Source organism: Eptesicus fuscus, chromosome 4 (assembly GCF_027574615.1).
Source record: "Eptesicus fuscus isolate TK198812 chromosome 4, DD_ASM_mEF_20220401, whole genome shotgun sequence".
NCBI lineage: Eukaryota > Metazoa > Chordata > Mammalia > Chiroptera > Vespertilionidae > Eptesicus > Eptesicus fuscus.
The window spans coordinates 83731302-83753176 of record NC_072476.1 but is presented as its reverse complement, the minus strand read 5'-3'; the positions used below and the strand labels follow the sequence as shown (position 1 = coordinate 83753176).

General features: G+C 48.0%; 1 protein-coding gene across 3 annotated transcripts; it reads right to left on the bottom strand.

Annotated features, from left to right (window-relative positions):
* Positions 1–6016: 6016 nt before the first annotated feature.
* Positions 6017–21875, bottom strand: PDCD6 (programmed cell death 6). Of its 3 annotated transcripts, none has more exons than XM_008161831.3 (6): positions 21693–21875; positions 20652–20713; positions 15078–15122; positions 13395–13553; positions 9353–9462; positions 6017–6746 (listed from the first exon to the last, which is right to left on the bottom strand). In XM_008161831.3, the coding sequence occupies exons 1-6, from the start codon at positions 21797–21799 to the stop codon at positions 6648–6650; spliced, it is 582 nt and encodes a 193-aa protein (XP_008160053.1). In that variant the 5' UTR covers positions 21800–21875; the 3' UTR covers positions 6017–6647. The 3 variants fall into 3 exon arrangements, with proteins under 3 accessions (XP_008160053.1, XP_008160054.1, XP_054571211.1); XM_008161832.3 differs by having other exon boundaries at positions 13401–13553; XM_054715236.1 differs by lacking the exon at positions 15078–15122.

The window sequence follows — 21875 nt, the reverse complement described above, 5'->3', positions numbered from 1 at the left end:
TTACTATATTTTATTTCCTTTCTTGCACACCCCGAGCCCGACTGAACAAAGACCCATTTGCTTGGTTTTCTTTGAACCTGCTGTTGTCCTCCACATCCTCTGGCAGCTCTGCAAATTCTGTCCCTTCCCCGGGGTTCCATGAGTCAGACCATCTCAATCCCACACACACAGGGACGGCTCCCTCCGGGCTGCTGCCCACTTCCTGGCTACCCTGGGCCTGTCCCATGTTGGTTCCAGTTCCTGAAGCCCAGGCCTTCCCCTTGGTCGACTCACGTTTGCCGGAGCACACCCTCCAGGAGCTAAACGTGGGAGGAAACCTCTTGAAGACTCAGCCCATCGCACAGCTGGTGGACGGCTAGACAAGGACGGGATTGAAGGTGGAGACAGCTTTCCCTCCACATGCCTGACGTTCGCTGCTCCTGGTGCAGCCATCCGTCCCCGAGCCTCACGTGGGCCTGCGCCAGGCTCCTAGGGAGGGTTAGGGTCTCCTTGTCCCCTGTGGTCCTCAAGGCAGCCTTGTCCATCCACAGCGCCGGACACCAGTGCACCCTTCCTTCCAAACCAGCCTCACCTGTTCTGGAAAATGCCCCCCCCTCCCCCGCCTTTGGTTAGAAATTTTTTTCTCTATAATTTTGTTCTTTCATTTTTCCCTACCAGATATTCTATTTTTAATTTCAACAAGTGAATTCTCATCCTGGATTCTTTCTTTCTTCAAGGATCTGTTGGGTTTCTAATGGATGCAGTGTCTTCAGTCATCTCTGGGATGCTGGCTGTAGAGTGTAGGATTCTAAACACTTCAATTGCCTTTTACAAACGTCAGGCAAACTCTGTGGGGCTTCATTCAGGAGGGAGCACTGCCCTGAACGGGCACTCTGAGGGGTGGGCGTGTTGGGTGGTGGGCATTGCAGGCATGGTCTCAGTATGGTTGTTCCTCTGACCTCCTGCCTGGGGGTGAGGGGCTTGTCCTGCAGGAACCCCCAGGACTCCCTCATCCCCTTGTGGGCAGCCCTCTGTCCCCTTTGCTGCCACTACCTTCCTGCGCCTTCCCAGGCTCTGCAGGGACTGGCACCTTCTCCCTTCTCCCCTGAATTGTCTGACCCCAACAACATTGCATTGTTGAAGGCAATGTCAAGAGGAACTTTCCATCTGAAAGCCTTCCTGAACTATTGGCAGCTAGTGTGACCTATTTAAAACACCCCTGCTGGCCTATGTGTCATCTGGTGGGAAAAGCTGACAGGTTAGACCTGCCCTCTGCACTCCCCATCTCCCAGTGTGACATGGCAGGGTCAAAACTCCAACCTAACCACTGCCGATCATGTGACCTCTGCCAAATTATGGACCCTCACTGGGTTTCCATTTTCCTATCTATAAAACAGGTCAATCTAGACAATGGGTCAGAATAGAGATCCAGAAATAACCCCTTACTTGTGTGGTCAATGATGTTTGACAAGGGTGCCAAGGCGATTCGATGGGAAAGTACAGTCTTTCCAACAAATGGTGGTGGGTCCATAGGGTCTCCACAGGCAAACAAATAAAGTCAGACCCTTACCTCACACCATATGCAAAAATTAACTCAAAATGAACCAAAGACCTAAACTTAAAAGATAAAACTGTTAGAAAAAAATGTAGGGGAAAAGCTTCATGATATTGGATTTGGCATTGATACCCCACATAATGACACCAAAAGCACAGGCAACAAAAGGAAAGAACGCATTAAAATTTACAACTTTTGTGCACAGAGGACACTAACAAGAGTGAAAAGGCAACCTATCATAGAATGGGAGAAAATAACTGCAAATCATATATCTGCTAAGGGATTAACATCCAGAATATATAAAGAGCTCCTACAATTCAAAAATAAAAAGTCAAACCACCATTTAAAAAATGGATAAAGGGCTTGAATAGACTTTAAAGAATATATACACATAGCCAAAAAGCACATGGAAAGATGAACATTAGGGAATGCAGATCAAACCACAATGAGATATCACCTCACACCCATTAGAATGGCCATTCTTTTTTTAAAAGTGATGTGAAGTTGGAACCCTCTGCACTGTTGGTAGAAATGTAAGATGATGCAGCCACTGTGGAAAGTAGTATGGAGATTCCTCAAAAATTTAAACATAGGCCCTAGCTGGTTTGGCTCAGTGGATAGAGCATTGGCCTGCGGACTGAAGGGTCCCGGGTTTGATTCTGGTCAAGGGCACATGCCTGAGTTGTGGGCTCGATCCCCAGTGTGGGGTGTGCAAGAGGCAGCCAATCGATGATTCTCTCTCATCATTGATGTTTCTATTTCTCCCTCCCTCTCCCTTTCTCTCTGAAATCAATAAAAATATATTTAAAAAATTAAAAAATAATAAATTTAAACATAGAATTACCACATAATCCACCACTCCTGGGTATAAAACCAAAAGAACTGAAAGCAGGGACTTGAAAATATATTTATTTGTGTACCCACATTCACAGCAGCATTACTCACAATGGCCGACAAATGAATGGATGAGCAATATGTGTTACAGGTATAAAATGGAATATTATTCAGTTTTAAAAAGGAAAATCTGACAAATGCTGCAATATGGATTAACCTTGAAGATACTATGCTGAGTGAAATAAGCCAGTCACAAAAAGACAAATACTGTGATGTCCTTTATATGCGGTCCCTAGAGTCAATGAATTCAGAGACAGAAAGTAGATGGTAGGTACTGGGCTGGGCACAGGGATGGGGAGTTAGTGTTTCATGGGGACAGAATTTCATTTTGGGAAGATGGAAAAGTTCTGGAGATGAAGTAGGTGACGGCTGCACAATGTGAATGTGCTTAATACCAACAAACACTTCAAAATAGTTAAAATATAAATTTTATATTTTGTATATTTTACCACCACCCCCCACCCCCCCCCCACACACACACACACAAACAGGTAAGATTCGCCACCTTTACCTATTTATCCACCAGGTATGTATGTTCCCACTCTTAAAGGCAGACATGTGCCAGCTTCCTGGAGCCTCTAGTCTATGAGGTCAGACACTGATCAAATAATCACATGCACACACTCGCGCACACACTCATACACACATGCACCACACTCACATGTGCATGCATAAGTCCACACTGCACTTAAGTGCTAGAGAAGCAGCGAACTCCAAGCTGGCTCCAGGCCCATCATGTGGTGTGAGGGGCTGGGTATGAGGAGGGCACACACCACCCAGCTCCTCAGGAACCTGCCATCCAGGTCAGCACGGCTGCCCCTCCTAGTGGGCACCTTGGTCAGAGGGGACGGGGGAGACCCAGCAGGGACTCCATGGGGACAGACTCAGCCACACAGCAGGCAGAACGGATCTGACCTCTGCTCCACCTGCGACCCTCTCCCTCTCCAGGTGAGGAGTAACAGTCTCCATCTCTGCCAGCTTGGGCCCTGGTGGTGACACCCCCTCCTCTGTCCCCAGACCCCCACCTGCTCCCCTCGTTGGCCAGATTCATCTAGACTGGGACAGGTGACTCTCCCAGCTGGCAAAGGTGACTTCAGTGGTGACCTGGGTGGTGGCCAAGGTCGGGTGTCCTGACTGCTCTTCATGAAGAACTGGGCAAGAACTACAGTCTTAGGCAGATTGTTCATTTCTCTGAAAGTCAAATTAGGAGCTGGGTCAACACATGTTCAAATGGCAAGAGAGGAAGCCATGAGAGCACGTGACTGGGGGCAGTGACCAGGGGACATGGATGGGGGATGGAGATAGGGGACTTGGGACTGAGGATGGGCGACGGGGGTGGGGTGAAGGATGAGGGAGGAGTTATGGGGAAAAAGGGGAACAGGGGACAGGGGACAGGGACTGGGTACAGTGGTGGCCTCCGTGACTGCCAGGCCAGGCCATCTGCCGGCAGTGCTTCCTCTGCTCATCCCAACACCGGACTCCAAGTGGACCAGGTGCAGTTTGAGCAAAGCAACGTGATGAATGTAACGCTGCAAGTCAGTGTTTCCACTAGGGCGCCGTTGCCTCCGCACCACTGTCCCTGGTTTCTCAGTAGCTGCTGTAAATTCCATGATGGCAGGTCAGAACGAGGTGGCTGGAGTCCCTGAGGTGTGACTGCACTGCCCCCATGTGGCAGACTAACTGCTTGTGGGCTGCGTTTGGTGTCCTTTACCTTCTGGCCCCTCTGCCAGGGCTTGCTCACCACCCTTCAGGTAGCCCTGCCCTCCAGCAGGACCCCTCCCCGCCTCCCCAAAGCTCACCTGCCTCTCTGGCCTTCCAGAGAGCAGGCTCGTGTCCCACCCCAGCCCTCAGTGGCTGCCCAACACCTCCCCATTAACCATCCCCCACGCCCCCTGTGTCCCCCACTCCTCACTGTGCCTCCACTGGCCAAAACCTTTCACTCCCACTGAGAGGTCTGTGCCACACACCTGAGCATCAGTGCCAAATACCAGAGCACATCTGTAGCCTACCTGATAGTATCTTCACCACACACCTGTACTTTACCTGAGTATCTGCATCATACACCTGAGCACATCTGTACTTTAATATCTGCACCACACCTGAGCCCATCTGTACCTTACATGAATCTGCACCATATGCCTGTGAGTTGCTGAGAAGACCACACTATTTTCATACAGGAACTGCTCTTTCTGCCAATGAGGGAAGATGAGACCTTAACCCACCTACAATCCGATCTTCTCTTTGTAAGTGTCCATCTTCCCATCCCTAATCCCGTTCGACATCATACAATCTCCTCAGTGGCTGGTACAGTGTGAGAGAACCGGTCTCTCAGCATCCAGCCTGTATGGCATGGAGTGATCCTTGAAGATTAAACCCATGTACCTGGGGGAAGGTGTCTTACCAACGCCCTGAACTGCCATTGCTCCAAGATCAGCTCAAGGAGTCCCGTTTCCTGGGAGTCAGGCTGAATCCAGGGCCCCAGGTGCTGCAGATGCAGGGTAGGTGGGAGAAGTGGGTGGACTGGGAAAGCCAGCATCTGGATGAGGCACAGAGCAGTGAGGCTAGGCTAGTGGTGATGCCTGCTGCCCTCACCCTAAGTTGGGGTCTTTACAGGCCTGGGATCAAGGGAGAAATGGTGTGTTGTCATCCACAGGCTCCTTCAGTAGCCTAGTTTGTGGCACGGGAATGGGGACAGGGAAGCTGCAGAAGTTACTGGTGCAGGGGGTGTGGGTATGGGATTAGATTGAGATGTTGAATCCAACGTGTTCATGAGAACCCAAGAAGTCACCTGAGCACCTGGATGTGTGGGACTCACCAAGTGGGTTCTAGGGCATGAAGGCCACTTGTAGTTGCAAATTTGGGGCTCGGGGTCAGGGGATTGACTTCGCTAAAGTAGAACTTAGGGTCATGTGCTGGTGCTGTGTCATGAGTGTCGACATTCAGAGAGGCACCCAACGTGAAAAGGAGTGGAAATCCTCAGAGACCCCTGTGGACCCTGCTGCACTAAGCTCACAAGGCCAGTCTCTGAGCCCCACAGATTCTCATCAGTGACATCCTCATCCCTCCATCAGACACCACAGATAAGAAACCCACACCCTCCCCAGGTCCCCATATCCCCAACCAGCAAGGTGCCCAATCACGGACACGCAGGGCCACCCAATTTCTGACAACCATCCAGAACCCAAATATCCACACAATGCCCCCCAAATTAAGGTCTGGGAAACACACTTAAAAGGGGGGAGTGCCCTGGCCAGTGTGGCTCAGTTGGTTGAGCACTGTTCTATGAACTGAGAGGTCACCAGTTCAATTCCTGGTCAGGGCATATGCCCAGATTACGGGCTCAATCCCCAGTAGGAGGCAGTCGATTGATGTTTCTCACAACCATGTTTCACTCTCTCTCTCTTCTTCTCTAAAAAAATTAATAAAAATGTATTTTAAAAGGGGGAGGGAGGGGCAGAAATAGCCTAAAGCAATTCCGTGAGTGGCAGGGCCAAGGGTCATGGGCACTCACCTCATTTTCATGTTTGAAAACAAACCATAACAGGGCAGAGTGAATCATTAGTAAATGACAAAAACACGCCTCTAAACTATATTTGGATTTTTATATTCAAAGAAGTTCTATGAAATTTAAACACACTCCTGTAAGAGGATGAGTTATATCTAAGCATTTCCACAAGAGAGTCGTGCAGACACCCGAAAATACCTCAAGGTGTCCCGAGCCCCTTGAAGCTCCCGTCGTGAGCACATCAGAGATGGCCTGCGACAAGAAGTACATTGCTTTATTGCTTACCTTGCATATTCAAATGAATACAATAAACCCCTTTTAAAAAGTAAGGCACATGAAAAGCCTTCTGTGCAAGTTCTGTATTATTTTAAAATTCCTACTGGCTAATAAAAGTATTTCCACTATAGAATTGGAGCTACATAGAAAAGCACATGATAAATGTTTGACATGCAGAATACCTGAAACATTATCATATCTTACCTCATGGCACAATTAAACAGTCCCAAATCAAATGCTTGTATCTGAATAACAGTATGACTATTGTTACAACCGCAAAAATGTTAATCAGATTATCCACATATGTACAGTTGGGTCCCCAAATATTAACTATATAAAGACAACTGCATTTGTGCTCCGTTTCACTAACGGTAAGAGATTTGGCATTTTCAGTCTTTTTTTTCCAGAAGTCATGTTGCTATTTGTAAAAGGCCAGTGTTATACGATGCTGAAGACCATGGAGAGATACTGTTCATATGACACCTGAATCCAGCCGTCCTGATCTGTATCGTAGCGTCTGAATATATCTGTCAATCTCTGAGGAAGAAAACCACAGGCATTTAGATTTTGATATTAAAGAAACAAAATAAATTTGGCAAAAAGACATTTAGGAACCCAATTTCAGCAGCACTCATGTTTCCACATTCCCTAACTGATGAAACCAGCACAGGGAGGCACGTGTTGGGGATCCTTGCCTGATCCCAGGGCCCCTCCCTAAGAACCTGCCCCAGCAGTTGAGGGCCAGCACACATTGTGCAAGGGCAGGTCTCCCTTCGCCAGCTCAGGGTCCATCCTGCCCCCACCCCAATCCTCCTGTCTGCCGATCCCCCACCCCAGGGCTCCACCTTAATTTATTCATAAGCCTGACCATCCAGGTCAGGTCAGGAGCAGGAGACCACCAGTACTCAAAGGCAGGACAGTCAGGTAAGGGCTGCCCCAGAGGACAGGGCTGCAACCACAACAGATTCTGAAGAATTATAATGACAAGAGAAGAAAACAATGCCCAGATTCATTATGGCCTGGGTGCCCAGCCAGCTGCCCAGGGCGGGGCCCTAAGAAAGGCTGGAGCCTGGCCATGTGGGCCGAGCCTGCTGCAGTCTCCTCAGGGCTCCCCTCGGTGTCAGCAGGAGCATCCCAGCATGTGTGCAAGACAGCGGCAGAGACCACCTAACTCTGGCTTGAAGAACAATGGGCAGTCTTTCTTTCTCCTTTTGATTTTTTAAAATTTATTGATTTTAGATAGAGAGGAAAGGAGGGAGGGAGGGAGAGGTAAAAAGGAAAGAGGAAGAGAGAGAAAGAAACATGAATTTGTTGTTTCACTTATTTATGCATTCACTGGCTGATTCTTATATGTGCCCTGACAAAGAATCGAACACACAAGCCTGGCATATCAGGACGACACTCTAGCCAACTGAGCTACCCGGCCAGGTCTGGGCAATCTTTCTTTATGTTTTAATTGTATTTCTCCAAGATTTCTACAAATTTTCATGTAATTTTATCAGAAACAATTTTCGAAAAGCCTTTTTCTTTTAGAAAAGAGGCAGGACGAGGAATATATTTTCAAGGCTTTTTACTGGTGGCCTGCAGTTTTCTTTTCGATGCCTCACCTCTTTCCAGCATTTAGGGTCATTCTGGAAGGGTGGGTGGGACTAGAAACTGGCAATGAGGCCCCAGGCATAGCTGGAAGCCTACCTGGAGGCAGTGGCTAGCCTGTCCTCAGCCCCCGGGGAGCTACTCAGGGATTCATCGCATCACCTCAGCTGCTGAGCCTATATGCAGTAACCTTTGCTTAGGCAGAAATACAAAGATCAGATGTTTACTACAGGCCATAACCTCAAATGAAAGTCCTGATTCTAAAGCAAATCAGATACAGACCCTAATGAGATTTTACACTGCACCTTGCTAACACGTCACCCAGCCTCACAGACCCCGAGGTAGAATGAGGTCAGGCTCTCCAGGTCCCAGAGATCTGAAGCATAAGAGTTAACAAACCTGGATCTGGAGAGACCAACCCACCAGATTCACTGGTAAAGAAATCAAAAAAATGTCACTTTTGACTGACCTATCATTTGAATGGGAAAATTTAAAAATGTGAGAATGTTTTCAAAAATTCCAAACTGCATTAACCCTTTGCACTCACTTGCTTTTTTCTCGATTCCTTTATTCTAATGCTGTGTCGAGTCACACTCGACATCCAAGTGCAAAAGGTTAAAAAACCTCATGCTGTTCACACCTTCAGTGGATCCTAAAGCTGACAAGATGAAACCTCAACTTGGATTCAAGTTGCAATGACTTATCTTCTAGAGATGGGCTCTACTGAAATATTAATGGAAAAACACTCTTTTCCATAAGTGGAATTTGCTTCAGAATAATGCTGGGTGGGGGTTATAGTTATTATAATTCAATGGCATGGGTGATAATGTTGAATCTGAGACTGGGTTCATTTTACTGGTGTCTCTGCTACTGTTATTTTTTGGGGAAATTTGTCATAATAAAAATTTTGAAAGATATAAGTTTATTAGTTCTACAGCTTAAAATATATGGAACTCGGATCCCTACCTAGAAACAGGAGCAGGAACCTAGAAACAGGGTGGCAACAGCCGGCACAAGATAGATTACTCTTCTGTCTTAAGAGGGTGTCTCTGGGTGGGTTCGTTAAGCTCTGCACCTAGTTCTCTTGGAGGGAAAGTGTGAGGCCGTAGGATGGACATCTCAGATACGTGTGGGAAAATGGGACGGGCAGCGGTCAGCAACTCAAAGAGGACACAAGGGCTTAGGAGCCAGGTTGGGGATTTAGAGCTCACCTCACACAGGAAGGCAGGACAGAGGGAAGGCCACATGGAAAGTTTACCATTTTTATTTCCTCAGAATAAAAATACAACAAAAATAGCAGAGTAAACATGTAAATAACCCACTGGATATGGGACAACCACCTCTTCTGAACGGACTGCTGTATAATATTTGCAGGGGGAGAAAGAGCACTACTGTTTACCCCTCTGTGTAGCAGAAAAAAATACTGTAGATACTTCTCCAAAGACAAGACTAACTTTTAGAAGATCCAGGAACTAATTTTGTGTGTCTGACTCCATTAAATCCCAAATTCCAGAATGGCACTTCCCTTTCTCTCCAAGGAGCCCAATTACCTGCAAGACGATGCAGCCCTGGATGAAGTCGTCAAAGGCGATCTGTCCCCGTCCTTGTCTGTCAAACTTTCGAATGAGGATGTCATGAAACTGGTCAGAGAGCCGGTAGCCTTGAAAGGGAATCAGAGTAAATAGCGTGCCAGGAGAGGGCCTTCCTTCAGTACCCCGCTCGCCTCAGACACATGCCTCTTATCACAGCTCAGGATGAACGGTCTGGGCTGGGGAGGGAACACACAGCACACATTTATTCCAATGCACTAAGCTACGCCAGTCACTCAGCGGTGACCACTGCTGGCAGGCCAGAGCATCTCCCTGGAGGGGGAGGAGTAACTGGAGGCGGGACCACACTGCGAGTTGAAGGATCCCGTGAACTCAATAGTTCGCATCACACTGAACTCCTCTAGGTGGCTATCCTACAGACCACCCCACAGGGCAGCCAGGACCAGTTTCTTGAACGCAGTGCAGGGATCATTTTAAAAAGCCCTATAGTTTTGGCCAGGTGGCTCAGCTAGTTGGAGTGTGATCCCGGACACCAAAAGGTTGTGGGTTTGATCCCCCGTCAAGGCACTCATGGGAGGCAACTGATCAATATTTCCCTGTCACTTTGATGTTTTCTCTCTCCTTCCCTCTTTCTCTCTCTAAAATCAATAAAAACATTATCTTCTTGTGAGGATTTTTTAAAAGCCCTTTACCGATAGATTCTATTACATTTACTAACCTAGACATGAAAGTTCTGAATAATTCAGCTGCCCTGGGTTAACTCATTACTAGAGAATCTTGTTTTGAAAGATAAAATATCACTGACATCTTCCAATTAAACAAAATGTAAACCTAAGGAAACAGACTCATTGACAGATATTTCCCCATAGAAATGAACTGATTAGGAAACTGAACATTACAAGGAGTAAGGTAGCCTCTCAAAGTTCAAAACTACTACAGGTTCATCCAATGTTACACAGAGGGTCACTGATTCTGTTTGCAATTAACTAGATGTGTCTTGAAAAGATCTCCAGCAGGAAGGTGGCTCTGGAGACGAGGGACACCCCTGGGGGCCAACTAAACCAGGACACCTACTGCCTTCCCCTTCCTCCCCTCGTCATACCACTACCTGTATGACCATGGTATCCTTACTTAGTCAGGAGACAAGATCCAGGTGCCAAAATATTATTACTGATTTTCAGTCTTGCTTCAGTCTTTGCAAGGAATGTACACCCACTGTCTGAGTGAATTTCACAGTTAATTACCTGTATGAACACTTAACACTTTACTGAAAAAGATTCAAACATGCAAGCATGTGATGGTACCTTTCTGAGTGGCCAGTGTGCTTTGCACGTCTGTGACTTACATCCAGGGCCCCCCCTCCCTGCAAGCTGAGTAGAAGCCAGGATGCCCGACTTAGTCAGAAAGCGACAGCTGCCACTCCTCCTGCCCCTATGATTCTCATCTCCTCACACCAGCACCTGTGCCTGTGGTCAGGTAAGACAGGCCAAGGCTGGTGAGGGCTGACCTTAGGACACAGTGACAAGGCCGTGCCCATTCAGGGTGCAATGGTCTCCTGCCCGACTGGGAAAGGACAGATAAGATTGTAACAATGACACAGTAACTCCATAATCTACGACAAGGGAAGCAACTTGTATCACCCCTGGCATTAACTTCCAGTGTCCCTGGTCTTCAATAATACTGCAGGGAAACGAAAGTGAAGGAAGTCAGACTAGAAAAATAAATGGTGTACAAGCCATGGAAAGAATATTTATCCGAGAGGCCAAAATCTGGGAGCAGTCAGTTCTCTACGAGGTCCTTCCAGTGAAAATCCAAGTAACAATAATTAAAAGGAGGTGCCCTCTGCTCATGGCCCTGCCCCCACAGCCTGGGGCCCTGGTCGGGACTGGCTGCCCTTCAAACCTGGAGTGCTGGCACAGTGCCTCACCCTGACCTGTGGCTGAGCACCTTTCTGCTTTAGCATAAAATGGGGACAAAAAAATGCAGCAAAAAGATGGAAATGAGTGATAAGTTTAAGGTTCATTACACTTTCACAAAGTTTTCAGAATAAACACTGCACTGGCTCAGTGGCCGCCAGGGCCGGGAGGAGGAAAGGGGAGTTGGGCACAGTGGAACTGCCCGAGGCCTTTAGTGCTAAGTAAACTCCACAACGCGCTGGCGAGAGTGAGGGCTAGGCCACATGCATGTTCTCCATTCCACGTCTCTGTTCATGGCATATAGCACCTACTAATAAAAATTTTTAAATGAATGGACTATCAAATCCAGAATGTGTGCTAGTCAATCACACAGCATTGCCAGGGTTGGCCTGAGACACCCCATGGAGCTGACAAAGGTCAGAGGGCACCATAGTGCTCAAGCCCCTGACTCCCTCAAGCCTCTGCTGAGCTAAAATCATCCCCCTCTGACCCAAGGCAAGATACTTATTCTTAGGGGTCAAGACTGAAGGGAACTTTTTGCTTCTGTGGCACATTTCCTAAGTTACAACAGAAAATCTTCCAAAATAATCAATGCGGGAAAATGATGGCAATGTTTCTTCCACAGAAAACAAGGCTTCGGAGAAGTCTTGGGGGAAAAAAAATCAAGAACCAATCACAGGAAGAAACTTTTTGGAATAACTGAAGAAATGCTGCAAAAGAATATTTCCTTTCTCCAGAAAAACACTCAGAAGTCAGGAAGATCTCAGCACCGACAGCGGGAGGGCCTGCCAGCCCTGATGAGGGTCTCTGCCGGGCCTGCGCGGCTCCGCCGCAGCCGCAGACACCCTGGTTCTGACCCGGACTGGGAGGCTGAGAGTCTTTCCACATGAGCTCCAGGGACCCGGTGGTCACAGCACTAAGTAAAAGGAGGGCTCTGGGCCTCGCCAGGTTAGAAAATGCAGTTCTGTGTTCCGTGATACACCTGAGGTCACAGGACTAGAAATCACTCCTAGGATCTGGGCTCCTCCCACATTCTCCCCAGCCAGGCAGGCCCTGGCTCCTTCCCCAGGCCCCCATCAGTCTCCCACCTAAGGGCAGAGCAAGATTAGTTGCATTCTGAGTTCCAACTCTAAGAACCTGAGGTCCACGTCTTGCCCAAACTCTGACCACACCTGGTGAGCTCCAAACAGACTTCCTGTGCCATCATACAGCCTCCACCTGGTACTATGTCTGAGTTCATAAGGCAAGAAAAGAAAGTGATAGAAAGAGAAGACAGTCATAAAGTACATGACCAGAGAAAAATGGAGAGGGCAGGACCATGTTAACCGTATTATTAAAACTCGAAATACCTAGAAAATAGTACATTATAGTCTAAGTTTTATTTTCTTCTGGAAGGCATTTATAAGAAACCTTTTAAGAAAAACATAGAAGGGGTTTTGTAATATGGGCCCACTGAACACTCGGCCAAGTAAAATTGTCTCAAATTAGAATCTCAGTGCAACTTCAAACCTTGAACAAGACCCCAACATTTCAGTTTTTCCTCTACAAAAAAAATCCCAACTCCCCCTCAGACCCATGCATGGGTATTAGAGGCCTGCTGACCCACTCTGGAAAGGTACCATGGGCACACTCCTCACGGCACGGCATGGCATGGCACGGCACACACACACTCTGACACGCACTTGAGAATGGGAGCTCGCGCTGCCTCTAATGTTCTACCTGAGGCCCTAGGTATGCGCTAGAGCCTTAGGGAATCGTCACTTATGGGTATTTTATCATCTTTCTGTGTATTTTGATGTTTCATGGAATATACGCTACCCTACACTATCTATTTCACTTACTTTAAATTGTTTCAAAGCTACATTCTCAATGTGCTTGTGACGTCATTCCAATTCACAAAAGATAAACGATTGCATAGCCCCTATCTCATTTTGGATGAAAATCTGCATTTAAAAGATGCATAAAAGTCTCCTCCAATAATATCAAAATATAAGTCTGTGTAATGTAAACAAAAATTTCACATAGACTGGGTTAAAAAAATCAGTAAGTTAAACAAAGTAAAAGAACTTCAATGGTACCTAGGTTCCAAAATGAAACATGCTACACAATCAAGGTAAGTGAATTACCAAAACCTGAAAGTGCTTGCTTGAGCTCGTTCTTGTCAATCATCCCCGAGTTGTCCCTGTCGTAGGTGCGGAAGACATTCTGCCAGTCCGTGATGTACTTCCAGACGCCTGTGAACTCGCTGAAGTTCACACCAGCCTTGTTCTCACGGTCAAACATCGCTGAGAAAAAAAGGAGCATTAAGTGGTGCCCAATAAATGGAATCTCGATGTTAATCAGCAAGAATCACAGTCACAGCAGTTACCTCCCCAGCATGGCACTCAGCCAGCGAATCCCTAAGTGTTGCTAATCATGCTCATTGGCTGAGTCAGGGGCAAGATCACCTCTGTTGGGGTGGCAAAGGGGGACTGTCACCCAGCCACAGCCCCCCATGAAAAAGAAAATTGAAGCAACACACACTATGAGGATACACACACAATAAAAAGGATACTTTACACTGAAGTAGGTTCTACATAAGCATGGCCACTGGTGGGTGCTCTGAAGATGCCAGAGCTAAGTGCCCCTTACTCCAAGCTCCTCGTTCTGGGCCTAGAACATGGGGCCCCCTCCATTTCCCAGGACCGACATCCTCCAGCGGAGGCCACTCAATGAGAAAGAGATTCTACTGGCTTCAATGTTTTCTTAGACCTGCCTTTCATTTAAAAAAAAAAAAACATCCCAATTCCAGGTCCAAATACAAAAGAACTACGACTATACGTACATAAAATTGCAAAAAGACTGCCCTGGCTGGTGTAGTTCAGTGGCTAGAGAATCAGCCTGCACATCAGAGGGTCTCAGGTTCGATTCCCGGTCAAGTGCACATACCTGGATTGCAGATCCGATCCCTGCTCCCAATTGGGGCCCACGTGGGAGGCAACCAATCAATGTGTCTCTGTCACATCGATGTTTCTCTCTCTCTCTCTCTCTCTCTCTCTCCCCCACCCCCCGGTCCCACCTCCCTTCCACTCTCTCTAAAATCAATGGGAAAAAATATATCCTTACTCCTCAGGTGAGGATTTTTAAAAATCTATTAAAGAATTTGTGCCCTGACTGGTTTGGCTCAGTGGATAGTGTCAGCCTGCGGACTGAAGGGTCCCAGGTTTGATTCAAATCAAGGGCATGTACCTTGGTTGCGGGCACATCCCCAGGGGGGGGGTGTGCAGGAGGCGGCTGATCGATGTTTCTCTCTCATCAATGTTTCTAACTCTCTATCCCTCTCCCTTCCTCTCCGTAAAAAAATCAATAAAATATATATTTTTTAAAAAGAATTTGCAAAATGGCTAAAATATCTGACATTAAAAACTCCGTATGAATTATTGCCATAAAGAAAATGATAAATCATATAGTGTCTCTTTAGGCAAGGAGATGATGGAAACCTATAGGCTGAATGCTCTCAGTTTGGTCAGAAGTACACTACATTCAGTGAACTTTCATGTAATAAAAAATCTGGGGAATGCTCCAGTCAGTGGTTACACAGGATAAGGGCTGCGTGTGGGGCGTGTAGTCCGGTGTGTTCATGAAATCTTCAGGGTTGGAAGGAATGATCGGACGTAAATTGACAGTAAAGAGTCAGTGAGGGGACAGAAGGGCGGGATAAAGGCCCACACCTGCCTGGAGTTCAGGGAGAATAAGGCAGGAAGCACACGCTGTACCAGCAGCCCACCCCTGCCTGCCTGCACAGGCAGGACGCCGGCGCCCTTACTTACATATGATTGACCTGACAGTCACAGGATTAAATGGAGTCCAGGTGCCTGAAAACAAACAGGAACTGAAATAAGAGAGAGCGATCTGTACCTTTATTGATTTTTACACTCAGCAAAAACAAAGTCAAAAAATGTTTTTAATGTGAGGGAAAGCAGTATCTCTGCCCATCCCCCACTTATATAAAAAGACACACACCCCCCTTTTAAACACACACACACACACACACACACACACACATTTTAGTTCTGGGTGGCACACAGAGATTCACTCCCGACCTTTGAGCTGCCGAGGGCTGGAGAGTCTGCAGGTGCCACGTCTCACACTCAGGGACACTGGGCCCTGCAGCACCTCCCAAGTGCCACTCCCACCCAACTCAGGGCTGTGCAGGCTTCTCTCACCCTCACACGTGCCCCTCCAAATACATGCACACCCTCCACCCAACTCCTACCTCCCCTTTAAGCCTTAGGTGAAATGCTTCCTCAGGAAGCTTTCGCTGAATGCCCCACACTCCAGGTCGCTAAGGTAACTCCATATGCTCTGCCCGCACCTTCTGACTGCCCCTTCAGACACCTGCAACGGCCATTATTCCAAGAAGGCCAGTCCTCCCAAGAGAATAGGGGCTCACCGGCCCCTGGGCATGACACACGAGTGCTGGACAGCACCTGTGTGCAGGTGTCACAGACCTTTGGGAAAGGTAGGCAGGAGATGTATAGAAAGGTATGAGGAAGTCAGTATTATTGGAAACCAGTATAAAAAGAAAACTATGTTAGGAAAATTCCACATACAGGGGACTCTCACTGCTTCACCCATGCCTGCTGTCCCCTCTCTCCCTTAGTGGCTCCATGCAATGAACTGGTTTTCACAGAAGATAACCCTCCACTGACCAGAAGCCAGAAACCACAGGCACCCACTGGAATCCCTTCCTTCCGTCCTGTTCCCTCCACCTGAAGCAGACTAAGTGGCCATAGGGGAAGAGATGCGAGTTTGGGCTAACTGAGCTGACTAGGCAGAGCTGGAGGGGTTCCAGAGATGAGGCTGCACCCACAGTCCATCCCAACCCCGGCCGTCAGCAAACGGCTTGGTGGAACAAGGGTTCAACAAGAGCAGTGCAAGTAAACTATTCAATAAGGCTGCAAAACAGGCACTCTCGCGGTGAGTGCACAGATGGCGCACCTCAGAGAGGCAGGCCCGGGGGACTCAACTGTGCTGGGGAGCCTGAGGATTGGAGGGTCTGGGGCTGAATCAATGATGGAGAGACGTGGAAGGTGGAACCATGGCTATAGACATCCTTTCGTCCTTGTTAACCAAATGGGACCTAACTCTCTACAGAAACCAGGGGCAATAACAACAGCCAACAGGTAACTGACTCCTTGTTGCGTGCCAGCCCTGTGGCCTGGTTCCCAGGCTACATCAAAGCTTACCAACCCACAATGAAGCCTAAACGCAATGTGCAGACATTTCACATTTTGGTTATATTAAGCATTAAATGCACCTGAGTGTCAGCCTGAAAACCTAAACAGGTTTCTGCAGGAAATCACACTGCAATGCCAATAAAGCAATTTCAACAGCACTTGCTGAAGGCAGAGGACACATCCTATAGGTGGGTTTTGTCCACAAGCCTTCTCCTCCAGCGAGCCTCTATCCCAGGTTTCCTGGGCCAGCTGCAAATTCAAACATTCCCGTCTGTTCTTCCCAGTAACCACCGTGTCCAGGAATATTTGAAGCAACAGATTTCCTGTCAGACTTCTCCACAGAAATATATGTTCACTATATGTATGAGTCTTGTCTCCACTTCATCTCAACCAAAGAAAATAGAAACATACTATTATTTCTCCTATAAGGTGAATACTCAACGTTTCACCGATAATTTGGGAACAGTACTAAAACCTTAAGCAATGATGCACGAATGGTGTGCTTACGGAACACGCCGCCATCTGCAGGGTGGTCGGTCAGTCATCACTGGGGGCTTCAGCGTTTTCCCAATTAAACTCCAAGTACATAAATGAATTTAGGAATTTATACCTGCTCCCTTCTCGACAGGAGAAATCCCACTCTGCTCTGTGATAATATATTCTGTGTTTTTACTCTCCAAAGAGTTTTCTTTCTTGAAATTATGTCCTATTAACCACAAATTTTGGTTGATGTAGACTTTAGAGATGGTGAAGGGTTAAGTCCTTACAACATCTTGCATAGGAACAACTGAAACACCTAAATACTTGGAATCTTTTTTGGGGGAAAAACAGACTTCCCTTCATCACTGGCGATCTCTGCGCTTCCCTACAGCAGACCCAGAGTCCAGCTGTCCTGGGCTGTTCTGCAGAGGAACTTGTGAGGAGGGGGTGGAAGCACCACAGGGTCCGGATGCGGTTCAACTCATGGTGTGTGAGGACTTTGGTGCCTCTTCAGGTTCAGCAAAATCCTACATTTCACCAGTCGTCTTCCATTACGGCTTCAAATAGCTATGACTGGAAATATGGCCTTTCTGAAAACTGACCAACAGTACAATGCCTACACTCTTTGATCTGATAAATGCCCCTTTTAGAAACCTGTTCTATGAAACTCTGGGTCCAATCACTGCAGTAGTTACATTAATGAAAATGAAAACAATCTAAGTGTCTAAGGTGAACACTGTAAACTCCATTCCGGTAGATCCGACAGTGTCTTGCAGTTCTGGACCAGGCAGGGTGGGAGCTGGTGGAGATGGGCTTGGCTGGAGGGGAAAAGGGATCTCAACTTCCAGTCATCCTGTTTTTACATACACCCAAAGACAGAGACCAGAAATGCTGACCTGCCCAAGTCCAACCTTCCTTGTTTCTATCTGAAACTCTGGTGGGTTTCTAGGAAGAGCAGATGTGACAGGCTGTACTGAGGGTCTCCAGACCCCTCTCAGGTTCAACAACTAGCTAGGACGACAACATTCATGGTCAGTTTGTTAGAGCAAAAGGACAGAGAGTAAGACCATGAAAGGCATGAGGACAAGTCTGGGGGAGACCAGGCACTGCTTCCAGAGCCCCCCATGAACTCACACAGGACAACGGCTGACCACACACATAAAGTGTTGTCCACCAGCGAAGCTCTCCTGAGCCTGGGAATCCAGGGTTTCTCTTGGGGATCAGTCACGGAAGCTCCAGATGCCAAGAGAAGGCAGGTGCTTGCCATCCCCAAACTCTCAGTGTGAATTATCCAAGCAAATGGATGCAATGATGAGTCAGAACATTCCAGAGGCAGCCATCATCCAACAGACCCTTCCTGGGAATGTGTAGGCTCTGAGTAACCCAGTCGGCTGAGTCAGCCCTCTCCCCCATACAGGCAGATGGGGCTGGAGGCGAATCTCACTCCCTCTGCTGCATCTGGGCAACAAGCACCATCACCCACGACACTGGGCTGAGGCAGGATAGGGATGCAACTGTATGGGGCTATCTGCTTGGATGGTCTCATTTCTTCAAATATGGGCTCCTCAAGATAGCTGGAACTCTATTTTGATAAAAATACCTTAAAATATTAATTACTATTTTTTAAAGCATAGCTAAAAATGCCTCCTCAAAAAAACATCAATATCTTATGTTAAAGCAAACCTTAAAGCACAAAAAAGGGGCTAGAGCAAATTTTTTAAAAAACACCTAAAAGTCAAGATAGTTTGTGAAAGGTTATTTTAAAACCAAGGCACAAGAACAGTCCTCTCTTCAAACCCACTGACCACACACGTCCTGAAAGCAGTCATTTTTGGAGGCTTTCGTACAAAGGACTCAGTGTGTGGGACCTACAAAAGCTCTTTTCCAAGGTGGTTTCAGCTCGACTTTAACAGGGAGCATGCCAAACCACAGGTCTAACTAAAGTGAGAGGCTATGCTGTTCTGTAACTTCAGTTTCCCACCAGCAATACACTAATTAAAATGATTTTCTGAAATAGCCCAAAGTCTAGTTCTAACATGAAAACAAAAGCTCATTCCTGGGAGAAAAATCAGAACTGAAAATAATTTCTATTATATCAGCTCCAGGAACTCAAGGAGGAGTGAAAAGAACCGACGTTGTCTACCTACTAACCTGCTGGCCCTCATTTAGGAGGAGACAGCTACAAAAATGTTTATAGGAGAAGGAGAGAAAGGAACACACCAAAGAAAAAGAAATGCTGTTCAGAGGGGGCAGGGCACACTGATGTGGGAGGAAAGGGGTTGGAAGACTGGCTGGATGGGTGGAGCCCACCTTACAGCGAGGAGAGGCACGCATTCTAAGAAGAAGGAGCAGAGACTCCAGACTGAGATGGACACCGCAGGGCACTAGGAGCATTAGGTGGTCACCTACATGAAGAGACAGGTGAGGAAGCACCAGGGTCAGTGAGGGCCTTTCTGAGCAGTAAACCTGAGACGGAATGAGAGCGGCAGCCCTGCTGTGCACCAGCACTGTGCCCACATGTAGTGGATGCTCAGTAGGTGATAACCATCTCATCACTGTCATTAGGAAAAGAAAAGCCATCAAAGACTCGAGCTGGCTCTTTGGCCAGTAACAGTGGCAGTTACACCACTATTCCTCATCCCAGCAACAATACTGAGCCCTTGCTTGGTGCCAGGCTCACAGCAGTGTTCTGCATGCATTTTCTCAATTTACCGACCCAGTAACTGTGGGACACAGATCCAGAAAGGTCAAGTCCTTGCTCAGGGCCACATTCCTAGAACTGGTAAAGCCAGAATTTGAATCCAGGCAGGCTGACCCCAGTAACCCCACCGAGCCCACCCCTTCCAGCAATTGAGAGTATTTGACCATCACTCTCAACTAAACAGATTTCACACAAACCTGGACCACCCTCTCAAACCTTATAGCAAATGAACAAAAGGGGATGTCCTAATGGGTCATGAATCAGTCCTCACTCACTGCAAAAAAGCTCAAAAGAAAAGCCTTAGCCAGTAGGGCACTCTCACTGTGGCGGACAACATCTTTAACATCTGATCACAATTAACATACGATGTGAAGAAATCATCCATTTAGGTCAACACTTAGGAAGTTTTAACCCAGGATTTGCCAGACTGTAGCCTGCTGGTTTTCAGTGCTCTGGATAGCTCTCTAGTTAACCCTGTCTTCTACTTGGCTAGTGTAACTCTAATAGTACTTCCCCAATTAATCAAGTTGAAATGGGCAGGAACTCAACTCGATGGACAGCCGGCAACACACCACCCACAAGAGCTGTAACCCTCATCCCTATCCGAGTGCCTATAATTCTGCCACTGACAAGACCACCTCCCCACAGTCCGGTGGCCTCTGGGACCTTTGTAATCCCCTCCAGAAGGGTCGCAAGGAATACCTAAAAAATTCAATGATCTTCAAACACCTGAAAGATATCTGCTGTACAAAGCTAAACTTCCTATCCCTCCCAAAAACCTACCCTCCAACCCGCGTTTCTCTACCAGTGTTGCCCTATGCTCATCCACACAGTTGTTCTGAAAGGCATTTGGGGTGGCACTGACAAAAACCAAGAAACCATTTGGCAAAATAAATCAGAAGCACCTCCACCACGTGCCAATAATAACAGTTAGGTGTGTCAGGCTTGCAGTGTAGAAGTCCTGATGGCCCGGTCCCACTCACCATTGGAGAGTGCTTGCTGAAGCTCATTGTCGGATATCACCCCGCTTCTGTCTTTATCAACCCTACAAAATCAAGACCAATTCAGCTGGTGATTAACAGTGTATGAAAAGCAAATCATGGCAAGCACAAACGTTTAACCCCACTGACCATCCTACATTAGTTCTGGCATGTTCCTTCCTTTCACTTTGTTCTGCCTCTGGAGCTCCTTCACCCAGCCGAAGCACTCCACCTGCTAAAGTCCACGTTGGTTCTCCCCAAAGTGGCCTAGTCATTTTTTCACTCTCGTTTTCCTCTCCCAGGTCTTTCTCTTTGATTATCCCTTGACCTGAGTTATGCCTGCACCAGTTTCTCTCTTTTTCCTTTCTCTCAATCAAGTCATTCCCTGACCATGAGTCACTCAATTTTCCCCCTTCATTCACCGGAAGGACGGCCATGGTCAGAAGGAGCCCAGGTAAAAGAGCACCTGTCCCGGCGGCCATCACGTTCCAGCTTCTTTCCTGACTGCTGCCATTTTAATAGTGCTGGAGCAGAGTCTTGTTTCTGTTTCTCTAAAACTAGCATCGCCAGGAGACTCTCCCGGAGGAGCAAGAACCCGCCCCTCAACTGCGGGCACTCGGCTGTTAGGGGGTAGGGGGTGAAGGCAGAGCTCCAGGGAGTCTACGGAAGGCGCCACACCTCAGGAGGGGCCGGTGCGAAGGAGGGGCCCGCGGCGAGGGAGAAGCCCTGAGACAAAATGGGACACAGGGCGTGGGACAGGGGGGGGAGTGAGCAGAGCGGAGGCCTCGGGAAAAGTTAGGGGGGTAGGGAAAGAAGGATGCGGCAGGAGGCCAGGGCAAGGCTAGGGGAGGCGGAGCAGACACCGGGGAGAGACGGGGAAGAGGAAAAGGTGGAAAATGGAGAAGATTATGGAGAGGCCGGGGGTGGTCCGAGTGCAATCTGGGGAGAGGCCGGGGGCAGGGGGCGCGGGGGGTTGGGGCTGGAGGCCGGGAAGAGGAGCGGAAGCCGGCGGACTCCCGTAAGCGCCCGCGCGCCCGATCTCACCTCTGGAAGACGTTCCACAGGAAGCTCTGGTCCGGCAGCGCCGCGCCCACGGGTGGGCCGGGACTTGGGCCGGTCCCGGGGCCCGGGCGGTAGGGGTAGGCGGCCATGGGCCCAGGTATGCAGCTAGACTGGGGAGTCAGAGGCTACACGGAACGCCTCGGGGTAGCTCCACTTCCGCCTCTG